Consider the following 20,595-nt stretch of genomic DNA (forward strand, 5'->3'; position numbering starts at 1 on the left):
ATTGCACGAATGCCTGCAGTTAGCATGCTTCCTTGATTACTTCTGCACTCCTTTTGTCACGTGTACTCCGCGAGGCAGTACTCTGTTTTATTCGTATCATTTCATTCTGGCAGGCTAGCGAACAACAGCTTCTTTTGTTCTAGTTCTAGTGTTGAGTTTAACAATCTTACGTTGTGTATTTTGTTGCAGAAATTGCGATTCGATCATTTTTCTTTTGTTAATACATTCAAGAAAAATAACCGTCTTTGTTCATGATCGAATCGCAATAGGATAAGGTTAATTTAAAGAAATTTGTGGAATGGTGGTGATAACATGCGCCTTTCCCAACTGTAATTTTGAAACAGCCGACGTGCCCGAAGCGGTTGCTTGTGTGGTGCTGCAAAGTCACACGTACAGTCATGCTGCTACGACGCGCAACGCTCCAGCGCCCGTAAACCTTGGCCCGAAGCTAAATCGACCTACTGTAGATATTGGAGTTTCTCCAGAAGAATGGAGCGTGTTCACCAGAAGATGGAAGGCTTTTAAAGAAGGTTGCAGCATTCCTGATGAAGCAGCTTCAGTCCAGTTATTTCAATGTACCGGCCAAGCCCTAGGGGACAGCCTTCTCCAAGCTGACGCTGAGACAGTGAGCAAACCTGTAGATGAACTTTTGCTTGCAATGCGACAACTGGCCGTTATACCTGTCGCCACAGGGGTGTTACGGTCAGAGTTTATGGCGATGCACCAAATGCGCGACGAAAAATTTCGCGCTTTTGCAGCTCGTGCTCGAGGAAAAGCGGATATATGTGCGTTCACTACGAAATGTTCCTGCGGGCTGAAAGTTAGTTATACAGATCACATGATCCGCGACACACTACTCAGTGGAATTTCGGACAGTGAGATTCGTCGCGAAATGATGGGAATGGACAAAGTATTGTCGATTCCCATCAACGATATCATCGCCCTTGTCGAGATTAAAGAAATGGCTCGCAATGCGGTACCATCTCATGACGTTTCGGCAGTGTCGACGTTCAAGCGCAAGAAAAGCCAAAGCCCTATTCCAAGAGACCGTGGACACATCCAGGCAGCACCTTCCTCTCCCAATTGGTCACAAAAAACTCACTGCCCTAAATGCAATAGATTATTCAATCGTTACAGAGAAGGCCCCAGAGGTTGGAACACTACGCCTTATTCCCTTTGTCTCGAATGCTTTCGGTCATCTCGTCATAAAAACAAATGGGGCGCTCCTCCTGAAGATGCATCAGTCGGAGCACTCTGTGTAGCACCTACTGTACCTCAAATAGGCACATTTGCCTCAACACAAACTGACATCGCAGCCCGAGACCCAATGTTCTCAACAATTCGTGGTCCTCACCACACATTCCAAAAAGGGCATTGGACACCATCCCGCATGCGAGAACATCCCACAGTTCGGGTAGACATATCTATGGATGACTCATGTCATCAAGGCAGGTACACTAGCGTGATAGCACAAGTAACAGCAATCGCAGATACTGGTGCCCAAATAAATGTATGGTCACTGAAGAACTTTGTGCAATCCGGCTTTGGACAAGAGACCCTTGTACCCGCACCAAACCTAATAGCTGCAAATCGCTCTACTATTTCCATTACAGGAGCATTTCGTGCCATCATTCGGGGTACAGCGCACGGCTGCAATGTTGAACGTCGGTGCATGATTTACATCAGTCCAGACGTTGACAAGTTATACTTATCTCATGACACACTATTGCATTTAGGTGCCCTATCCCCGAAGTTCCCAACTCTAGGGGAACATCAGATCAAGCAAGAAATGGCGCACAATCTTATCGAACCAGAAATCAACGTCGTCAGACTTGTCAACGGTGGATGCACAGTACCCAGCAAGCAACTGGAGTCGTGCACTTGCCCTCAACGTGGTGCAGTTCCAGCTCCCCCAACCAAGCTTCCGTTCCCATGCACACCTGAAAACAATGACAAGATGGCAAACTGGCTACTCCAGAGGTACGCCGCATCCACTTTCAACACTTGCCCGCACCGCGCGCTACATTGTATGGCTGGTCCTCCCATAGAAATACATGTTGACCCCAACGCGAAACCAGTGGCCGTTCATACACCAGCGTCTATCCCCTTGCATTGGCAAGAAAAAGTACACGCTGATCTCCTCCGCGACGAGGCTCTGGGAATCCTTGAAAAAGTCCCCCACGGCGAACCCACCACATGGTGTCATCGCATGGTTATCACACGCAAAAATGATGGCTCACCACGCCGTACTGTCGACCTGTCCCCCTTAAACAAATTCTGCCAGAGAGAAACCTTCGCCTCCGAAGCTCCATTCCAGCTGTCCCGTCGTGTCCCCGGAAACACTTGGAAATCGGTGACTGACGCATGGAACGGCTATCACAGTGTTCCACTGCGTCCTTCTGATCGGCATCTCACAACTTTCATCACTCCCTTTGGAAGATGGCGCTACACTAGGGCACCGCAAGGATTCCTATCCTCTGGGGATGGCTACAATCGCCGTTTCAATACCATATTAACCGATTTTGTGCGCAAAGAACGCTGTGTCGACGACACAGTGTTCTATGATAGCCAACTGGAGGAACATTGGTGGCGAACCATAAAATTCCTCACTTTAGTGGGACGGGCGGGCATTGTCCTTAACCCTGACAAGTTTCAATTTGCCCAACGCACCGTAGATTTCGCTGGATTCCGTATCTCAGAAGCAATGGTCGAGCCCCTCCCTAAATACTTGCTCGCCATCCAAGAATTTCCAGTCCCGAATAATATCACAGACATACGCAGCTGGTTCGGATTAATCAACCAAGTAGGAAACTATGCTCAACTGCGTGACCTAATGGCACCGTTCAAGCCGTTCCTTAGCCCAAAGCATAAGTTCGAATGGTCTCAGGAGCTGGATTCCGCATTTGCCGCCTCCAAATCGGCAATCGTTGATGCTATTCGCCATGGGGTAGAAATCTTTGACCCCTGCCGTCGAACATGTTTGCGCCCTGACTGGTCCAACAAAGGCATCGGATATTTCCTTCTCCAAAAACATTGCGTATGTGCTTCCACTATACCGGACTGCTGCTCATCAGGTTGGAAAGTGACTCTTGCAGGATCCCGATTCCTCTCATCGGCCGAACGACGTTATGCTCCCATAGAAGGCGAAGCCCTAGCAGTTGCGTGGGGCCTAGAACAGACAAAGTATTTTACGCAAGGCTGTGATAATTTGGTTATTGTAACGGATCATAAGCCATTGGTAAAAATATTCGGTGACCGTACGTTGGACGAAATCACTAACACTCGCCTGTTTCGTTTAAAACAGCGTACACTAATGTGGCGCTTTGATATCGCACACTTACCTGGCACAACCAACTGCGCAGCCGATGCTGCCTCACGTCACCCAGTATCATGCGATCTCATTGCTGTAGCGTCGTGTGCAGAAAATAATGTAGCAGAAATGGCGCTGGTTACTGCCATACAGGCAGATGCCGCCCATGCCTTTTGCTTGCAATGGCCTGAAATCGTTCGGGAAACAGCCGCCGATCCAAACCTTAGCAAGTTAATGGTAGCTATTGAAACGGGATTCACCTTTCCCAACACCGGCGACATTCGCCCATATCTCCCCTATCGTGACGGGTTCTTTGTTGAAGACGACGTTATTCTATATCATGATCGTATTGTTGTACCACCATCGCTTAGGCCTAGAGTACTCTCAACGTTGCATGCTGGTCATCAAGGTGTGTCTGCCATGGAACGCCGGGCACGTGCTATAGTATTTTGGCCCGGTATGACTAATGATATCCAGGCTATTCGTGACTCGTGTACTTCATGTAATCGTAATGCTCCATCTCAAGCAGCTCCTCCCCCGACGCCATGTGATCCCCCAGCTACACCATTTGAGAAAATTTTTGCAGATTATTTTGACTATGGGGGCCGTCACTTTTTGGTCATTGGGGACAGATTCTCTGGGTGGTCGGATGTATTTGCCACGCCATCAGGATCGAGTGCCGCAGGAGCAGCTGCTTTGACTCAACTCTTGCGCTCGTACTTTGCCACGTTTGGTGTTCCTGAGGAAATATCTACAGATGGGGGTCCCGAATTTACGGCTGCCGTTACTGAACTCTTTCTTAAAAATTGGGGTGTGCAGCACCGCATATCGTCATCTTACTTCCCTCAATCTAATGGTCGAGCTGAGGTGGCTGTCAAAACTGTAAAACGCTTGCTCATGACTAATGTGAGCCCAAACGGAGACCTGAACAACGATTCCTTCTTACGTGCATTGTTACAGTTGCGAAACACACCTGATCCTGACTGTGACATCTCTCCAGCAGAGATCGTGTTCGGTCACCCTCTGCGCGACGCATTCGGTTTTGTAAACCGCCTAGTCAAGTTCTCCAATCGTCACATTCGTCGTACATGGCGGGATACATGGAAGGCAAAGGAAGACGCCCTTCGCCTGCGAGCTGGTCGAACCGATAAGGCGCTGTCTCAGCATACTCGTCCTTTACGTACCTTACAATGTGGAAAACGCGTATTTATCCAAAACCAAAACGGCAACTATCCTCGAAAATGGGACAAAGTGGGAATGGTTGTCGAAACGTTGCCGCATGACAAATATGTAGTGAAAGTTGACGGGTCGGGCAGAATCACAAAACGGAATCGACGTTTCTTGCGAGTAATTCCACATACTAAAGCATGTGCCGATCCCATCCCTCCTCAACCAAACATCATTGCTCACCCACAGAGCCTCCCATCATCTTCTTTTGCCCAGCCTCCTGAAACGGACTACTGCCCTCCCCACCCTCCGCATCACGAAATAGGCCCTAGCCCAGAAATTGGAGAATCTCCGATGTTGCTTCTCGATGCAGATCACAGTCCGCCCGCACTCACCTGCCCGACACCAGCCTCAAGCCCGAAGCTTTGTGAGCCACAGCACTCACCTGAACCTCCAAAGCAGCCGCTACCTTTCGATTCAGTGGAACCAACCGAACCTACAAGTGGAGTCCCTCACATTGAAAAATCGCCTGTTTTGCGCCGTTCCACGCGGTCCCGACGGCCGGCATTGGATTTAGACGCATCCTCTGGTCAATGGGTAATCAAGGGGTCGAGCTCGTAAGTCTACAGTTTCGCCTTACGAGCTGGGGGGGATGCACGAATGCCTGCAGTTAGCATGCTTCCTTGATTACTTCTGCACTCCTTTTGTCACGTGTACTCCGCGAGGCAGTACTCTGTTTTATTCGTATCATTTCATTCTGGCAGGCTAGCGAACAACAGCTTCTTTTGTTCTAGTTCTAGTGTTGAGTTTAACAATCTTACGTTGTGTATTTTGTTGCAGAAATTGCGATTCGATCATTTTTCTTTTGTTAATACATTCAAGAAAAATAACCGTCTTTGTTCAGTCATTGTATACCGCCTACCCAAGTTATTTAAGCAATAGAACTGACACAATGATCAATACAATAATTTGCCACACTTTTTCTAGAGGGCGGAAGGTAAAACTACGCTTTTATCGCCAAGCTGAAACTAGGCTAATACAGCAGAAGTTGTCTGCGTTGCTTTGAAGAAAGAAATGCTAGAGAACGCTTTAAAATAAATTATCACGCTGGGATGATAAGTAGACAGATGAACACATTACATGCCAAAGCATTGCTAAATTGTCTACCGTAAAGTGTCTATTAGTCTATAATTGCTCTAAAGAAAGTTATATGTATAGGCTACAACAAACACAAAATAATATTTTATTATGTACGTAATTATTAATTTTGCAGGTGTTTAAATTTGGCGAAATAGAACTTGCTTTAGGGTTTCATGGATAAGTTAAACATCCTGAGATCTTCAACCCAATATTTATTATGCTACAAATTTTGAACTCGTAAAAGACGTTTAATAGATCACTACTGAAGCACGTTAATTAAAATATACGAACTTATACAAAGATGTTTCAAAATAATGTACTTGCTAAACCATAATAATCTTTCTTAGATTTACATTGGCCTACTGTACAATACAAGAAATGCAAGAAAACTATGCAAGAAAACTCAATATTCTCATTCGAGATACGGTTGGTGATTGTCCTTTTTCTGTTCAAACCAACGCAGTGATTACTAAGTTTTAGGATTACAGTCCATAGATGTCATACAATGGGGTCATGTACAACAGAAAAATAAAAACAAATCCACTTGAGCAAAAAAGATAGAGCAACAGTACTTACACTGACAATGAAACTTGAAAACCATGTTTTTGAAACATGCGGAAGATGGTGTAAGGTTGGGATTGAAAGCATTTGCTTCAATATCTTGCTTGGACTTCAAAATAAACAAAGTCAAGCGATATTTGGATTTTTCCGGAATGTTTTTCTTAGCTCAGCATCAACAGCCCATGGCGAGCTTAGACTTGTTAATGCCCTGCTGCCGCGGCTCTGTGGCTGATTGGCTCAAATAGGATTTCAAGTGTTCTTGGATCATCCTGCAACATCACAGATTAAAAAGTTTGCCAACTTTGATAAATAGAAAGTTGATAAATAAATAAACAAATATTTTGTTATGTCGTTGATCTATAGCTTGTCTGGAATTAACAAGGTGTGATTACTGCAGCACATTTATAAAGACTTTGCATCGCACATAAGCTCTTTCGAGCAACATAAAGTTGTGTTTTAATCTTTTTATTTATTGACATAACAAACACTTCAGTATAACAAAGCTTCAGCATGGCTAATCCGGATGAGGGTATCATCAATATTTCCAACTTAACCAGCCAGCAAACCAATTCTTTTTGATTAATTCAACAACTGCAGACGTGAGAACAATGTAAAATGACTGATTTGCTAACTAGGAACAAGGATTGTTCGTAGTTTAGGCTCAAAAATTCTGCAGTTCTTTATTGTCCGGTTGAACAACATTAGTCTCGACCCTTCAAACAGCCTAACACGAGTGACGCTGTTCAGTGTTCTTGAGGACCTACTTCTACCAGCGTGATTGTTTGGGTCGTGGAGGCACATACTCTCTAGGCACATTGACTCTGTAGTTTATATGAAACCCTAATGAACCAGGGGTGTACGCACCACTAAAGGGTGCGAAACCTGTTCCTCGGCGGTGCGGGGATGCTGAATTATCAAGGTTTGTTATAATATGACATAAGAAGCAAAGTTGTTTTACCAGGTTTCAACAAAAATTTCGAACTGTAGGCGTCTATTACTTTTCAGCCAATCCTAGGAGGGGGTGCGAGAACTGGTTGATAATTTCAAGGTGGTGACGACAAGGCAAAAGGTTAAGAACCACTTGTCTAAAAAAATGGAAAATTGTAGAAATTGATGCATTGCTTTGGACGATAGTGTGTTTTTTTGTCAAATTGGTATTGTAGTCAAGTGTTTAATTTATTGGGATGGTTTTAAAACTTTGCTGGCTGACAATAACAATTATCATCATCATCATAACTTAGATGTCTTGAAATATTTAATTAGTCGTTAAAATCTTGCCAAGACTTTGCAGTTCAAAGCAAACGTTGGCGATATGTTTGGGATAAGGTAAACAATTTTTCCTGGCTTAGTGTCGCTGAGGAGGTTGCATAAGGACAACTTTCTTTTAGCTGGCTGTTCGTAGTTTCCAGATTAAATCGCATTTAATGAAAAAATGTTGAGATTGTGAGCATTCAGAAGGTGTGGCAAGTGGTAGTCAGTTTAAAGTTAACAAAATCAAATGTTTTGTGCACGTCAAACTTTTGGCACACAAAGTTGGAATATTTTTTGACTCATTTTGTATAGTTACGTATGATACAAGGACATGGAGATTTTTTAAACAAAATCAACATTTTCTGTGTATCGAAAGGTCATGTGGACGTGTAAGATGATTATTTCTATAAAGAGCTCATGTCTAACTTCTTCCCAGGACAATTGGCAAAGGTTAAAAGGACGTGAACGGAGTTGGATAGAAAAGCTAATAACGTCACATATGTCTTAGGCTGGGGTGCACCTTGAAGCGAAGGTGAATGGGGGAACCACTTTAGTAATCAGAACTTAAATATTGGTGAATACTACCGGAAATTTGTGTAAATGAGTTTGTACAAACTGGATGAGTAAGGTCGACCTACATGGAAGAGGAGTTTTTTTGTAAGACTTAACAAACAATGAGTTTGTACAGTTGCTCGGGCCAAAAAACTATAATCCAACCCTGTGATATACAACTTCTTGTGGGTGTTTCTTGTATAAAAGTTCAATAAAACATGTTTTATAAGCCTGTGTTGTCTAAACAGCTCATGCTTGCAATAACGAAGAGGTATTGCCGGACCGACATGCTTCTGTAAATATTACTTGCATTCTTTAACGCCAGTATTTTCATGCATTCATATTATTTTTTTATAGCCTGGTAATAGCCTTATCATTGTATTTTTAATTCATACAAATACTGTTTACATAGACTTAGATCGCAGGTTAAGTAAAATAAAATTTGTTTTTGTAAAATTAAACTTTCGTCCAATATCCAATGTAAAATTTGGTAAGAATATATACTTCCTGCCGATAGATGGGAATCGATGTAATCAGAAAAGTTGCAGTGTGTCTGCCACAGAATAATATGTTTACCAAGATACAGTGGAACAAATGAACGGAAGGTAGGTTATGGGAACTGAATGAACTTGCTTTTTGCACTTTACAAAGCAGACAGTGTCAGTGCATATAGACGCGCAACTGAGTACATTATTACCAGAATTCATTCCATTGCTGAGCAGGAATAAGATTCAGTACCACTTTTAAAAAGTATCGACAAACACATCTGGAACAATTTAACGACAAAACAGAAACAATCATCCATGCAACATATAATAGGAACATTTGGTCTAATTATTCATCTGAGGCCGTCGATGCCTGGTTTAGGTAAGGCAATTGAAGAAGAAGAAGAAGGTATGGCGGCCTGACAGAGCATCGAACCCATTCTCACTGATTGTATCTCATCTAAAAACATCTAAAAAAAAAACTAAAAACAGGTAAACAACTTGAGGTATTACAAATAAGGTCTAGAAGGGCATTATCGTATACTGTACCTAATTCCACCACTGCCCACCGCACATACAGCAAACCACATGCGGTGATTAGTCACCCAACACTTTAGTTTCAACAATATTTCCAAGTAACATCTTAAAACATTTTCAATTTTATTTCATAAAACTGTCATTTCTTTCCAAGGAAATCTCTGAGCGACATTAATTGATCCAATTCTGCGGATTGTGACTTCTCGGATAGCTAGCCTGCAGTTTTGCTTTAATTTATGGAAGCTTCATGTGATGGTGCGGCATTATTTTGAATTGGCGCTGCTATATAAACACTCGTCGCAGACAACCACACTCAGTTGAAAAAGATGCGCAATATCTTTTCAACGTTGATCAATTTTTCCCAGCTGCGTGCATGTTTCCCAGCTGCGTTAGAAGCAGGTACTGATAAAGAGAAGGATTATAATTAGTTTTTTGTGGCTTCAGTATGCATTGTCTGCGTCTCAGAAAGGCGTTTTGTTGCGAGCAAGAACAAAAAGATAAAAAATAATTTAATTTTGTACCATAACAATGGAATCATTTTTTATTAGAGTATAGAAAAATATTTAAATAAAACTTTTGACCCATCTCAAAATTAATTTATCATATGATATATTAGTCCAGTAGACAACACAAAACGCTGTTGTTTCACCGGATTCGCGATGTAAAATATAGTTAATGAAGAAATTCATTGTTTTTGCTTATTGGTTGGTTGAATCTATTATTTTTGTCTAGACGAAAATCTTCTTCTCAAAATAGGAATTTTCAACGATTCTTGTCTAAAGGCAATTAAGTAAATTTCATCCACAGCAGAAGACTGTCAAGCCACTTCCCCACAGACTTTCAAGTTGGCAACATGAATACAATGATTGTGCTGGTGGCCACTATTGCATCGTTTACATGGTAAGCTTTGCCAAAATATTTACAAACTGATATAAAACAAGGCAGCACAAAGATATTTTATTTTAAAGTTTGCCTCGATAGCTCACAGACAATGACACTTCAATAACCAGAGAAAACGTCACTCTGGCTAACTCAGATAAAGCAAATGCTCCCTTGGTCCTTGGTTAAACTTCAGCCCCATTTTGTTCGACTATTTTTCTCCTTTATTCTTTTCTGTACTAACTTACTTATTTTGGAACAAACTGTTGTGCCTTCAAATCGTTTTATCGATCCGCTGCTGCCGCTGACTTTCTCCATCCCTATAGCATCCCCACGGTCGCATGCTCTTGAGCGGTGTCAAACCGGCGCCCTTTCCAACGTCGTCCCAGGGCTCACTACTCGGCAATGCAACCGACGAATACTTATGGAATAATTTACAGACAAGTGGAAACGCCACTGTCAATCTCAGTGACAGGGCTTGCGTCAGTGGTTTAAAACCCCTACAAGTAGCCTATGCGAAATTACCAGGATTAAGCTATCAAGGAAGCTTTTTTAGTTCTAGGATTAAGATTTTCACAACCAACTGACCAACACACCGTGCACATTACTATCGTGTCTTGTTTATTTCAGGCTGTCGAGTTTTGCCACACCACAACCAAGAAGTAAGTGTTTCATAATTTCACTTTGGTATTAGTATGGTATGTAAAACGTATAGACCTGCAGAGACTTTCATGCAAAAGGTTCATTTTACAAAGCACAGCCCGAAAAAACTGTAACAGTTGGCTGAAAATCGCCAATTATAAAAGACTTTTTATTGACGCTATTTTCCACCCAACTGATGTGAAATAAATTATTATTATTATGTAGACTGTCCGTTACTCTTTCCATCGCTTATTTGCAAACCGTGCGTGCAAATTAATACTTTAAGTAACAAACATTATGGCTTTTTAGTCAAACATTTAATAGATTTCCCACGTGAGATAAAGATCTAAATAATTGATAATCAACACAATAGATAGTTGAAGACATGACTTTTCCCTGCGTGGAATCTTAGTATCCACCTGGTAATTTATTTCTATGTTTAGCTTTGCGATTTACGTCAAACATATTTTTAGTGAAAACTTTCAAATCCTGGAAACGGCGCGAGATACAAAGAAAGGTTAATCCACTAAAGTTTCAGGGCCACTTCAGCTGATCCATGCTAACTGACACCTTAGCTTGTCTTAGATATATTTACTTAGGCAAATTGGTGACAATGCGGTTTCGTTGCTACTTATTTTGCTGCGTAATTACATCACCATTTGTTGTTAATACTTTAATTACAAGCAGTTGTAAGCCAACATTAACTGTACTTTGCCAAGATCTTTGTCTCCTCAAAGCGGTAATTTAGAGAAACGATTGAAGATAATTTCTAGTTTTGTTCTATGGCTATTGTGCGCTGAAACCACATGTCTCAAAGGTGACATGTGATGAAGTGATTGCATTGATTGTATTTCTATTAATGACCAAGGTTAAAGTTTATCAAATACTTCACTGTACCTTTATTAAAGGAGCATGGCAATGATTTGAATGAAATAATAACACCTTTTTAAAAGTTTGTTTCACTTCAGAGGATTTGTTTAAAATAAGAGGTTTCTCTTATATACAGCCACCTACACGTCCTCCACAAACACGTCATGCTTTATTGATTTTTTCTACAGCTGTCTGTCTGCCATTGTATTGGTTGATTTGGTACAAACACTAGAATGGACTTGAATTTCAACACAGTGGGTCTAACAAAACAAATTTTTGACTTTTGTAAATTCGGGATTTATTGTACAATATGCGTGTGTTGGTTTAAAACAACCCACAGCAGGCCTTTTTTCAAAACTGTTTAAATTTATATGTAATTTCATTATGATGCTATCTTTTCATTTAGCCTATTAGCACTGAAGATGAAGACAGTTGAGTTTTTGAAACGTTTGGTGAACATGTTCAGTATCTACGTTTTGGGCTCTTCATTTTTTGAATAGATAGACCAGGAGTTCCAACCATTTTGCTCTTATGTTTAATTTTTTTCAACATTTTTGCACATCACCTTACATTTGGTTGGCGAACGTGTATTTTACAAAATTTTCGACGTTTTTAACAAATGCCAAATTGTTTATTGAAACCAAAACAATGCAGAAAAGTTTGAAGTGTATCTTGTTTTCAGGGTTTGGTTGGCGGAGCTGGTCCCGCTGGACCCCGTGCCCGGTCACCTGTGGAAGGGGGGTCCACTTACGATCTCGCGCTTGCAGGGCGAGGCTGATACATGCCTTGGTAGATAGATACTGCCCGGGGGAAAGGATACAGAAGCTGCCTTGCATAAAGATGTCTTGTGCGATCTCAAGTGAGTACTTTTCAATAAAGGGCACAGCCGCTTGAGATATTTTGCATCGGTTTCAAAAGGTCTTGTGAAGATAGGGAATTGCTGTCTGACAGTTCAAACTGAAACTCACCGCAATGTTCAATTATTTTCAGCAGCCAATGGGCAAAATAGCACAACCGATGAAACCCTCCCTTCCACAACAACAAACCAATCATCATCCATGGACGTGACAGTAAGAAACATAACAACTTCAGATGTTATAAGATGTGGAATAGTGTTTGCTTTCAAACAGGTTTTTCATTCACTTTGCTTCACAAGAAGAGCATTTTTATTGAGCAAACCTTTGTCCACATACAATAATCTGGAAATGTTTCTCAATTGTTCAGAAGGAAATTATACATTGCAGATTGGGTTGTGTGAAATTCTTCAAACGACTCATATTTTCATTTCAGCGGTTTTCATTGTTTGCATCACTTCACAAACTATGCTCGAAATTTAAACCAAAAATATAATGTTTTCATCAACAGCATAATATAAAACGACCGCTTTATAGTTTTAAAGTGTGAATGCAAACGTTACTACAGTTTGGGCCCGAAACCTTTAAGATGTCACCCCCTCAAGCAAGACGCTTCTAAAGAACACTAAGACCAAAATTATTAAGCTGTGTTTTCTTCATTTTCTGCCCCTGAAAAAACTTTTGGCTGCAATAATAATCCGGGTATAAAAATACCCCCTGAGTCCCCTATCAACGCTACTGATTGTACGATTATTGATAAATAATTTGTTCCCTCAAGTGTGGCCTTCAAATACAAACGATACTCTCAACGAGTGTAGGGAGAGATTAAAAACCAATGAGACAAAATTACTTTTTCTGAATAATAATTCAAAGAAAATATTTACATTATTAATGTTTATAAGTTTTTAGCATTTTTAACTCTAAATAACCAATGGGCCACTATTGAAATAACTGTGGACAGTGTAAAAGCAGGGATCAACCTAAGGACCCAATGTGGCACTAACAAGGTACCGGTGGCGGTGGGGCACTTGTTCAGTGTGTTCATCTGATTATTTATTGTTGGAAGTTTGTAAATAAAACACCCAAGTTTGGTTGCTTCCTCGTCACCTCTTGGTCCAGGTCAAGAACATGTCAACAACTTGAGGAGGGAAAGCTTGAAGTATCACACTCAGAGGCTAAAACGACGATAAATTGAAGTATTGTTTTGCACAACAGGAGCGGGTCTGCCCGTGGATGTGTAACGCCAGTGCGACGTCTTGTGGTCAAAGACCAACTTTAATCAAAAAAATTCTCGGAGGTCAACACGCTAGAGCGAATTCGTGGCCTTGGCAGGTGCTTATCGTTAACCTACAAGATAGTAATATGAACTTTGCATTTTTTGATACACAATGCACACCTACTTTTGTACCAACGTAGTCTTCATGTTTTCATCTATCCACACTTACCTTGGCACTGCTTTTTTGATTCCTCTCTAAATTTTCTTACACTCGACACATTCCAACATTCCATCAACTTTCATTTTGCACTTTCTATGACTTTATTGAAAGAAGAATAAATAATAAGATGTATAAAAAGAAAGATAATAAATGTAAGATAAAATAATGATTTTTGTAGATTTTACGTTTCAGACCTGCCATATTTCTGTAGTGGAGTAATCGAAAAGTCTATTGTGGTTATGTGTCTGCACCTAGCCACCAGGTCACCTATGCAAGAACAATAAGATATCAACCTATAGCCTAGCTACCCTCTGGCTGCAATTTAAAAGAACAAACCTTTTGATAAAGACAATACAAGAGATTACGTCTGTTAAGCATTTTCCAATATTATGAGTGATGCAGCAAATACTACAAACAGTATCCTTGACCTTGTTTAGGTGTCGATTTGGTCGAGGAACAAACTAGAATGTGGTGCGACTGTAATATGTAAACGATGGGTCTTGACTGCTGCTCACTGCTTCTTCAACCTCACCACTCTTCGATACAAGTAAGCTTGTGATAGGATCCAGAATGATAATTGTCTTGGTAGATCAATGACAAAAGTTGCCGTATCATGTGATCGAAACTTCATCCTCGGACTAAGAAAGCTTGTTTAAGAGCTTAATCCTGGCAGTTTCTCATACTTGTAAGGGCTTTGAACCACCGACGCAAGCACGCTCCCGAGATTGACAGAGTGAAGTTTCCGATCGTTGAAGTGTTGGTGTCTGTAAATTATTCCATCTACTAAGTGCCCCTGAATGAAAAGCAGTCCTTAGAAGGCGTTGCTCTAGCACACCTCAAGATTCGAACCAGCGCCACTTGATCTTGAGATTTCTTTGCTCATATAGTCGGGCGCTTCACCAACTGAGCTATGGTGACTTCCTTACAGCAGGAATGTGATAATGATTCATCAATCTTTTCAACTTTAGTTGTTATCATCTACCTCTTCCTTCAGTTTCCTCCAAGACGAACCTTATCAAATGGAAATGAGGTTTGGTTATCACTCAAGAAACGGAAGTAACGAGAATGTAACGGTGGTTCCCCTCACCGGATACCACGTGGTTATTCATCCTTGGTACGACATCGAGGTGAGATATCGTACAACTATATCTCCAAAAGTGTCGATTCATGTTATGACTTCATCGTGTGTTTTTTTTCTGATGAGCCTATAGAAATTGCTATGGGTAGGTAATAATGTTTACGAATTTTGTCCTAAGAATCGAACCCCAGGTATAACGAAGAGACTCGAAACAATGAAACGCGTTGAGACACTGAGCCCACTGCAAGACGTTGTTAAGATGTTTTATAAAAATCTGTCTCACTTTACACAGCCCAATAAGCCCACCCAACCAACATGCGATCATTTGTTTCTATTTCAGCGGAAAACATACGATGTGGCCCTCATACGGCTAGATGCTTCACTTGAATTTAATCACTTAGTGGCGCCCGCGTGCCTTCCAGATTATCACAGCCTTCCTGTTCAAGACAGAACCTATTGTCGCGTCATCGGCTGGGGAAGCACCAACGGTTTGAATAATTTTCCACATATTTCCGATTTTATTTTTAGTTTAAAAGTTAGCCAGCTTTCGTGTGATCACAAGTAGGCCACCACTTAATTACCCTGATGCTGGTAGATATTCCATAGCGGGCTATTCAGTTTTAATCATAGTAGAGGGATTTGTTTATTAACAAAAATGAAACATATTTAACGAAAGGTAGTCTTGTCAAAATAGGTTTTTGTTGAAACATAACGAATGAAGTATTCGATGGCAGTGTATTCGTCGTCAGTTAACTTCTCCATCAAAAGATCTTGAGGTTCACTCCTCAGGCACCATTATCAGGCAGAGTCGAACCGTCCGCCCCTTTAGCTCAGTGGTTACGCACCCGGCTCAAGATCACGCGGCGCTGGTTCGACTCTCGGAACGTGCGCTTGAGCAACGCATTTCAGAACTGCTCTCCATTCAGCGGCATTTAATGGATGGAATAACTTCCCAGCAACAAGACTTCAACAATCGTAAAACTTCACTCTGCCAATCTTGTTAACCGGCCCTGCGTCAACAGCCTCTAGAAGTATGTAAAACTACCAGAAATAACCAACCAAAGCTTGCCAGTCCGAGGATAAAGATTCAAAACCAACCATCCAACCATTGCAGTAGGCAGAGATGGGCCTGATCGGGATCTTGAAGATCACTTTTACTTTGGTGATCTTGAAGAACAATAAGATCAATATCATTTTAAAATTGAAGTTTACATACTAGATAAAAAACATTTTTTAGAGCTCATACTATACAAAGTAATTAATGGCAATGACTAACATTAAGCCACTGCTAATATGATATATGTCCAAGAAAAGCCAATTTGAAGTTTCAATCTAATTTAGTCAGTGTTGCCATTTCATGATTTAAAAAGTTTTCTATGTCGGTCATAATAAATAAGTCAACTTCCGTATATACTTTATGTTGAGGTATGATAATCACGTATATAAAAATCATTCAACTTTGTTCTCGACTTTGTTTTGTCAATTCCAATAAGTGTTTGCTTTCTTTGCCCCAATTTTAGATATTTAAAATATTTGGAATGGCGGCGCTAAAGAAACTAAACTCTATAGCCGACTTCGGTTAGGATCTGAGTATAAAAGAAAATTAAATGTGAAAACATTTCTGTCTCTTTTTTGCATAGCTTTTGCATAAAGATGACAAAACCGAAAGGTTTAACATATGCATCGTTTGGAAAATACTATCTTAAAAATGCACGGCCGCCAAACCTAGAAAAAAATATATAAATGAAACTTTTATTTTGTCGATTGTAAAATAGACCTACAATTTCACTTGCGAGGGCAACAAAGGCGATTTAACACCAAAAAAGTTCAAAAAGTGACAAGTTTTCCGAAGTTTTTACTTTGAGAGTATCGCATTCAAAAACTTAGTTGTGTGTGATGTCATAAAAAACTCAGCAAGGTAAAAACTGCAGGAATCCGGCTCAGTGTGACCATGCGGAATCAGAAAAATAAAAATAGAGATATAATTAAACATAATAAAATACAGACATAGTACTTCTGTTGAAATAAACTTTGATCTACCAATTCTAGTTTCAAGTAAAATGTCCAAAAATTTTACAAGTTACCAGTAAAATAATTTTCTGGCGATTCAAGTGCAATTATCATTTCACTGAAAAGGTCGCCAAAGTGATAAAAATGCAAAAAAAGTTTAAAAATAAATTAAAGAGAAAGATTATAGTTGCAACTATTTGTATCAAACATTAAACTTTATTCTGTCAATCTCGGTGACCGGGTCTGCGTCAGTGTTGCAAAGCTTCTATAAGCATGCGAAACTGCCAGGATTAAGCTCTCAAAGCTTTCCGATTCTAAAAATAAAGGTTTTTACAATTATTATACGGTATGTTAATCAATTGATTAGCTCGGCTATGACATTGGCCCCGGTCCCTTTTATACTTTAAACTGCTTAATTTGGCTTAATTGCGTGTCCTTGTAAACATTTAGGTATTGGACCTTCAAACAATGAGCTAAAAGAACTCTCCATTGAAGTGGTGCACAACGATGTGTGTAAATACGCCTATACCTTCCCGAACACGAACATGATATTGTGCGCTGGCGGTCGGCCGAATGAAGACGCTTGCCAGGTAAACTCACCAACTACCGACGACAAACAGAATTACAAAATAATTGATTGGCTTCAGAAAAGGCCTCTCTTCATGTTAAAACAGTTTGGTGGCAGAACGTTGGCAGTTAAAGTTATATAAAGTAACGTTTTCAGACCTGTTGTCACACCGAGGAGACTTGTTTGCACTAAGCTAACCAAGTCTACGCTTCATTATCGTTGAGCATAAATATAATTTATAATGTAGCCTAGTTTTTATCATTTTGTTTTATAATCAAGTAGGTCTAATTGCTAAAAGAGTACGCTTGTAAATGTTGCGACTTACTAAATAGTGTCTCAAGCTTTCAGTGTACCACATCCTTCTTACAGTCACTTTTTGTTTATGAGTGACCTTTAATGTGCAATATTTTCAAGTGACTTTAAATACTGTAGCCCATGAATAATTCAACCGTTTTTCAGCACTTAAATAACCTGGGAAATAATTATTTGGCTCAATGTCCAGACATTTTAAGAAATTCGTTATGTCTACATAGTGCTCTCTATAAGGGTTATACCAGACATGGGCAAACTACGGCCCGCGGGCAAATCCGACCCGTTGAGTTATTTAATCTGGCCGCCTGATATTGGCGGAAACAAATGCTTTAACCCAATTCATTACTATTTTTTCTAATGCACATACAATCATTCCATCTTATTGAAATTTTGTTATCTAAGGGTATGGTTTATTGTTATGTCCCAATTAAACAATTATTGTAACTTTGTTTAATTTTTGTTTTTTGAAAGTTTTGTTTATCGCTTTATCTTTAACAGGTTTATGAAATACACTTGAACCTGTTCAATAATGTGAACAATGTTGTTAATAAACTGTAGCTTAACACTCTTGTCCATTTCATATACTCACATGGCCCGCTTGTCAAAGATTGGAAAGTTTTTGGCTCGTGGTCCAAAAAGCTTGCCCACCCCTAGGTTAGACCAATGAATTTTTGTGCACTTAAGAAAATTGTAACATTTCGAAAAGTACAAATTGCGCAATGGCATTATTGAGTGAATGTCACACGGTTGGCATATTGCTTGAGGCTAACTCAATGCTATAAATTTAAATCTTAAGCAAAGGTCAAACAATTTTTCCAATGATTGTTTTGTACAAACAAAAGAGCTAAAAAACGACATTTCAAGCTGGAAAACTACCGAGAAAATTTTTCATTGAATTTATCTTTTCTTGTCAAATGCAAAGGGCAACATTTGTCAATTTTGTCAGTTGATAGTTAGTGCCTTTATGAAAACTGCACGACCAAATACTTTTAAAGTTCATTAAAAAAAGAGTTTTAATCGTCATTAAAATTTTATTTGCTGTCGTTATTGCAGTAAAAAAAAGTAAGAAACCAAAGAAAATAGTAAAGCATGTAATGCTAGGATATTGCTGTTCATTACAGTCTTTGCTGTAATTTATTTGAGCTACGGTATATTTTTATAACTTACTTTTCATCGCTACATATTGTAAAGTAATGATGGAAAGACGGCAAGGTAATATGTGACGTACTTGTGACATGATAGTGAAGGTGGGGGTGTAGGGTAGGGTGAAACAAGTTATCAAACTGTTTTAAAATGAAGCAGCCACATCCCATGATAGTCGTTACTTTGGAGTTACACAGATAAGTTTTCAAAATCTCCGTTTGGGTATGGGGCAAGAATTCAACTTAGCCTACACTTGAGTTCAGCTAAACATTTTGCACAGAACAAAGCCAATTGATAAGTTTGTTTTTGTTGCGAGGCTTAATCTAGAGACAAACAGCCACCATAATGATTTCGAGTTAACTTCATTTATTGTCGTCATGGAATCTGTCCACCATGATGGTGCAGCCGGTTAAACATTCGACTGTGTAAACAAAGAAACGGAAAGATCAAGAAAATATTTTTCAATTCTCGTGTTATGCGCGTAATGAGCAGCACTTTTTTGAAACATTTTATCGATCAGCAGCACTTACTGGATAAAATAATTTTCAAACAACAAAGGGAAACTTCACTCTATCAATATCACTGACCGGACCTGCGTCAGTGGTTGAAAGCCCCTACAAGTATGCGAAACTGACATATACAGCTCTCAAAGAAGCTTTCTCAGTCTGAGGATAAACATTTGCATAATCAATCACATTGTAACACTATCCTATTTTAATTGGATTATTTCTTATTATAGCTTCTGTTAAATAAAACAAGGCATTTGATTTTCATGGCGTTGCTTATCAATCTGTGCTCTCTACAGGGCGACTCCGGGGGCCCACTGCTGTGCCAGTCCAATGTGACCCAGAGGTGGGAAGTTCAAGGAATAGTAAGCTTCGGAGCATCCCGTTGTGGAAGCAGCGGCTATCCAACGCTGTTCATGCAGGTTTGTTGGCGGCTTCGATTGATAGAAAGCAGTTAGGAAGGGAAGACATATTGAAGGGATTGTAACTTGAAAGTTTCAGTATGTGCTGAGGTTGATATTTTATCTCTTGTGGAGGGCAAAGTAGTTCAAGTTTATCATCATGTGGCTTATAGGATTAGCTCAACGCCATTCAGTGTGAAACATATCTGACGTCAACGTCGTCATGGTATTCTCAAGATAAGTGACCACCTTCCTCCACGTGACGTCATCACTAAGTGACATGCTTTTCCCAAATATTGATGATGTCACAACAAAATTATCAAGCACTTGATTCATGTTTATTTCAATCGATCGCAGGTTTCCTTCTTCCTTCCCTGGATACAAAACGTGATGCGAAGTGAGTGCCTGCGGTGGGAACGCAACCTGCTGAATCTATAAGAACATGACCCTACGAGCTGTTGCCATTTCATCGAATGAACGATAAGATGTACGCCTCTCGCTCTGTGTCTCTGATACATTCCATTCTTGTTGTTTTTACTGTACATTAAAATACATGTAACCTTTTTTTTTATTAGTCGTATAAAAAGTACGTTGTGTAAAAAAAGAAAATGGCAGTTGTTTACGACATTAATTGAAAAGTGGGGGCGCGTGTAACGCAAAACGCGGATATATTCTGAGAGCCTGCAAATAGCTCCCTGGCACATCATAAACCAAACAAAACGTTTTCAGTGCATATCAATGCAAAAATGTTTTGAATAAGAACACAGCCGCCGCCATGTTTGGGTGCGCTTCTGCAACGAACAATACCGAGGTGATTACGCTTTGACTTATAATAATAGCCAAGCTCATAGGTGTACGAGCCAGGGAGAGGTTGTTCTCACGTCTCGTACAAC

At 40.2% G+C, this 20,595-nt stretch overlaps 1 protein-coding gene across 3 annotated transcripts; it reads left to right on the forward strand.

Annotated features, from left to right (window-relative positions):
• The first annotated feature begins 9,742 nt into the window (after positions 1–9,742).
• LOC145777677 (chymotrypsin-like elastase family member 1) lies at positions 9,743–20,266 on the forward strand. 3 transcript variants are annotated; one of them, XM_082589113.1, is made up of 11 exons: positions 9,743–9,903; positions 10,513–10,544; positions 12,077–12,253; positions 12,385–12,464; positions 13,464–13,580; positions 14,122–14,231; positions 14,679–14,811; positions 15,103–15,250; positions 17,223–17,362; positions 19,601–19,723; positions 20,060–20,266. In XM_082589113.1, exons 1-11 carry the CDS (start codon positions 9,857–9,859, stop codon positions 20,138–20,140), a joined length of 1,188 nt encoding a protein of 395 aa, XP_082445239.1. In that variant the 5' UTR covers positions 9,743–9,856; the 3' UTR covers positions 20,141–20,266. The 3 variants fall into 3 exon arrangements, with proteins under 3 accessions (XP_082445239.1, XP_082445240.1, XP_082445241.1); XM_082589114.1 differs by having other exon boundaries at positions 12,388–12,464; XM_082589115.1 differs by lacking the exon at positions 13,464–13,580.
• Positions 20,267–20,595: the final 329 nt, after the last annotated feature.

This window comes from Aplidium turbinatum, chromosome 9 (assembly GCF_918807975.1).
Source record: "Aplidium turbinatum chromosome 9, kaAplTurb1.1, whole genome shotgun sequence".
Taxonomy (NCBI): domain Eukaryota; kingdom Metazoa; phylum Chordata; class Ascidiacea; order Aplousobranchia; family Polyclinidae; genus Aplidium; species Aplidium turbinatum.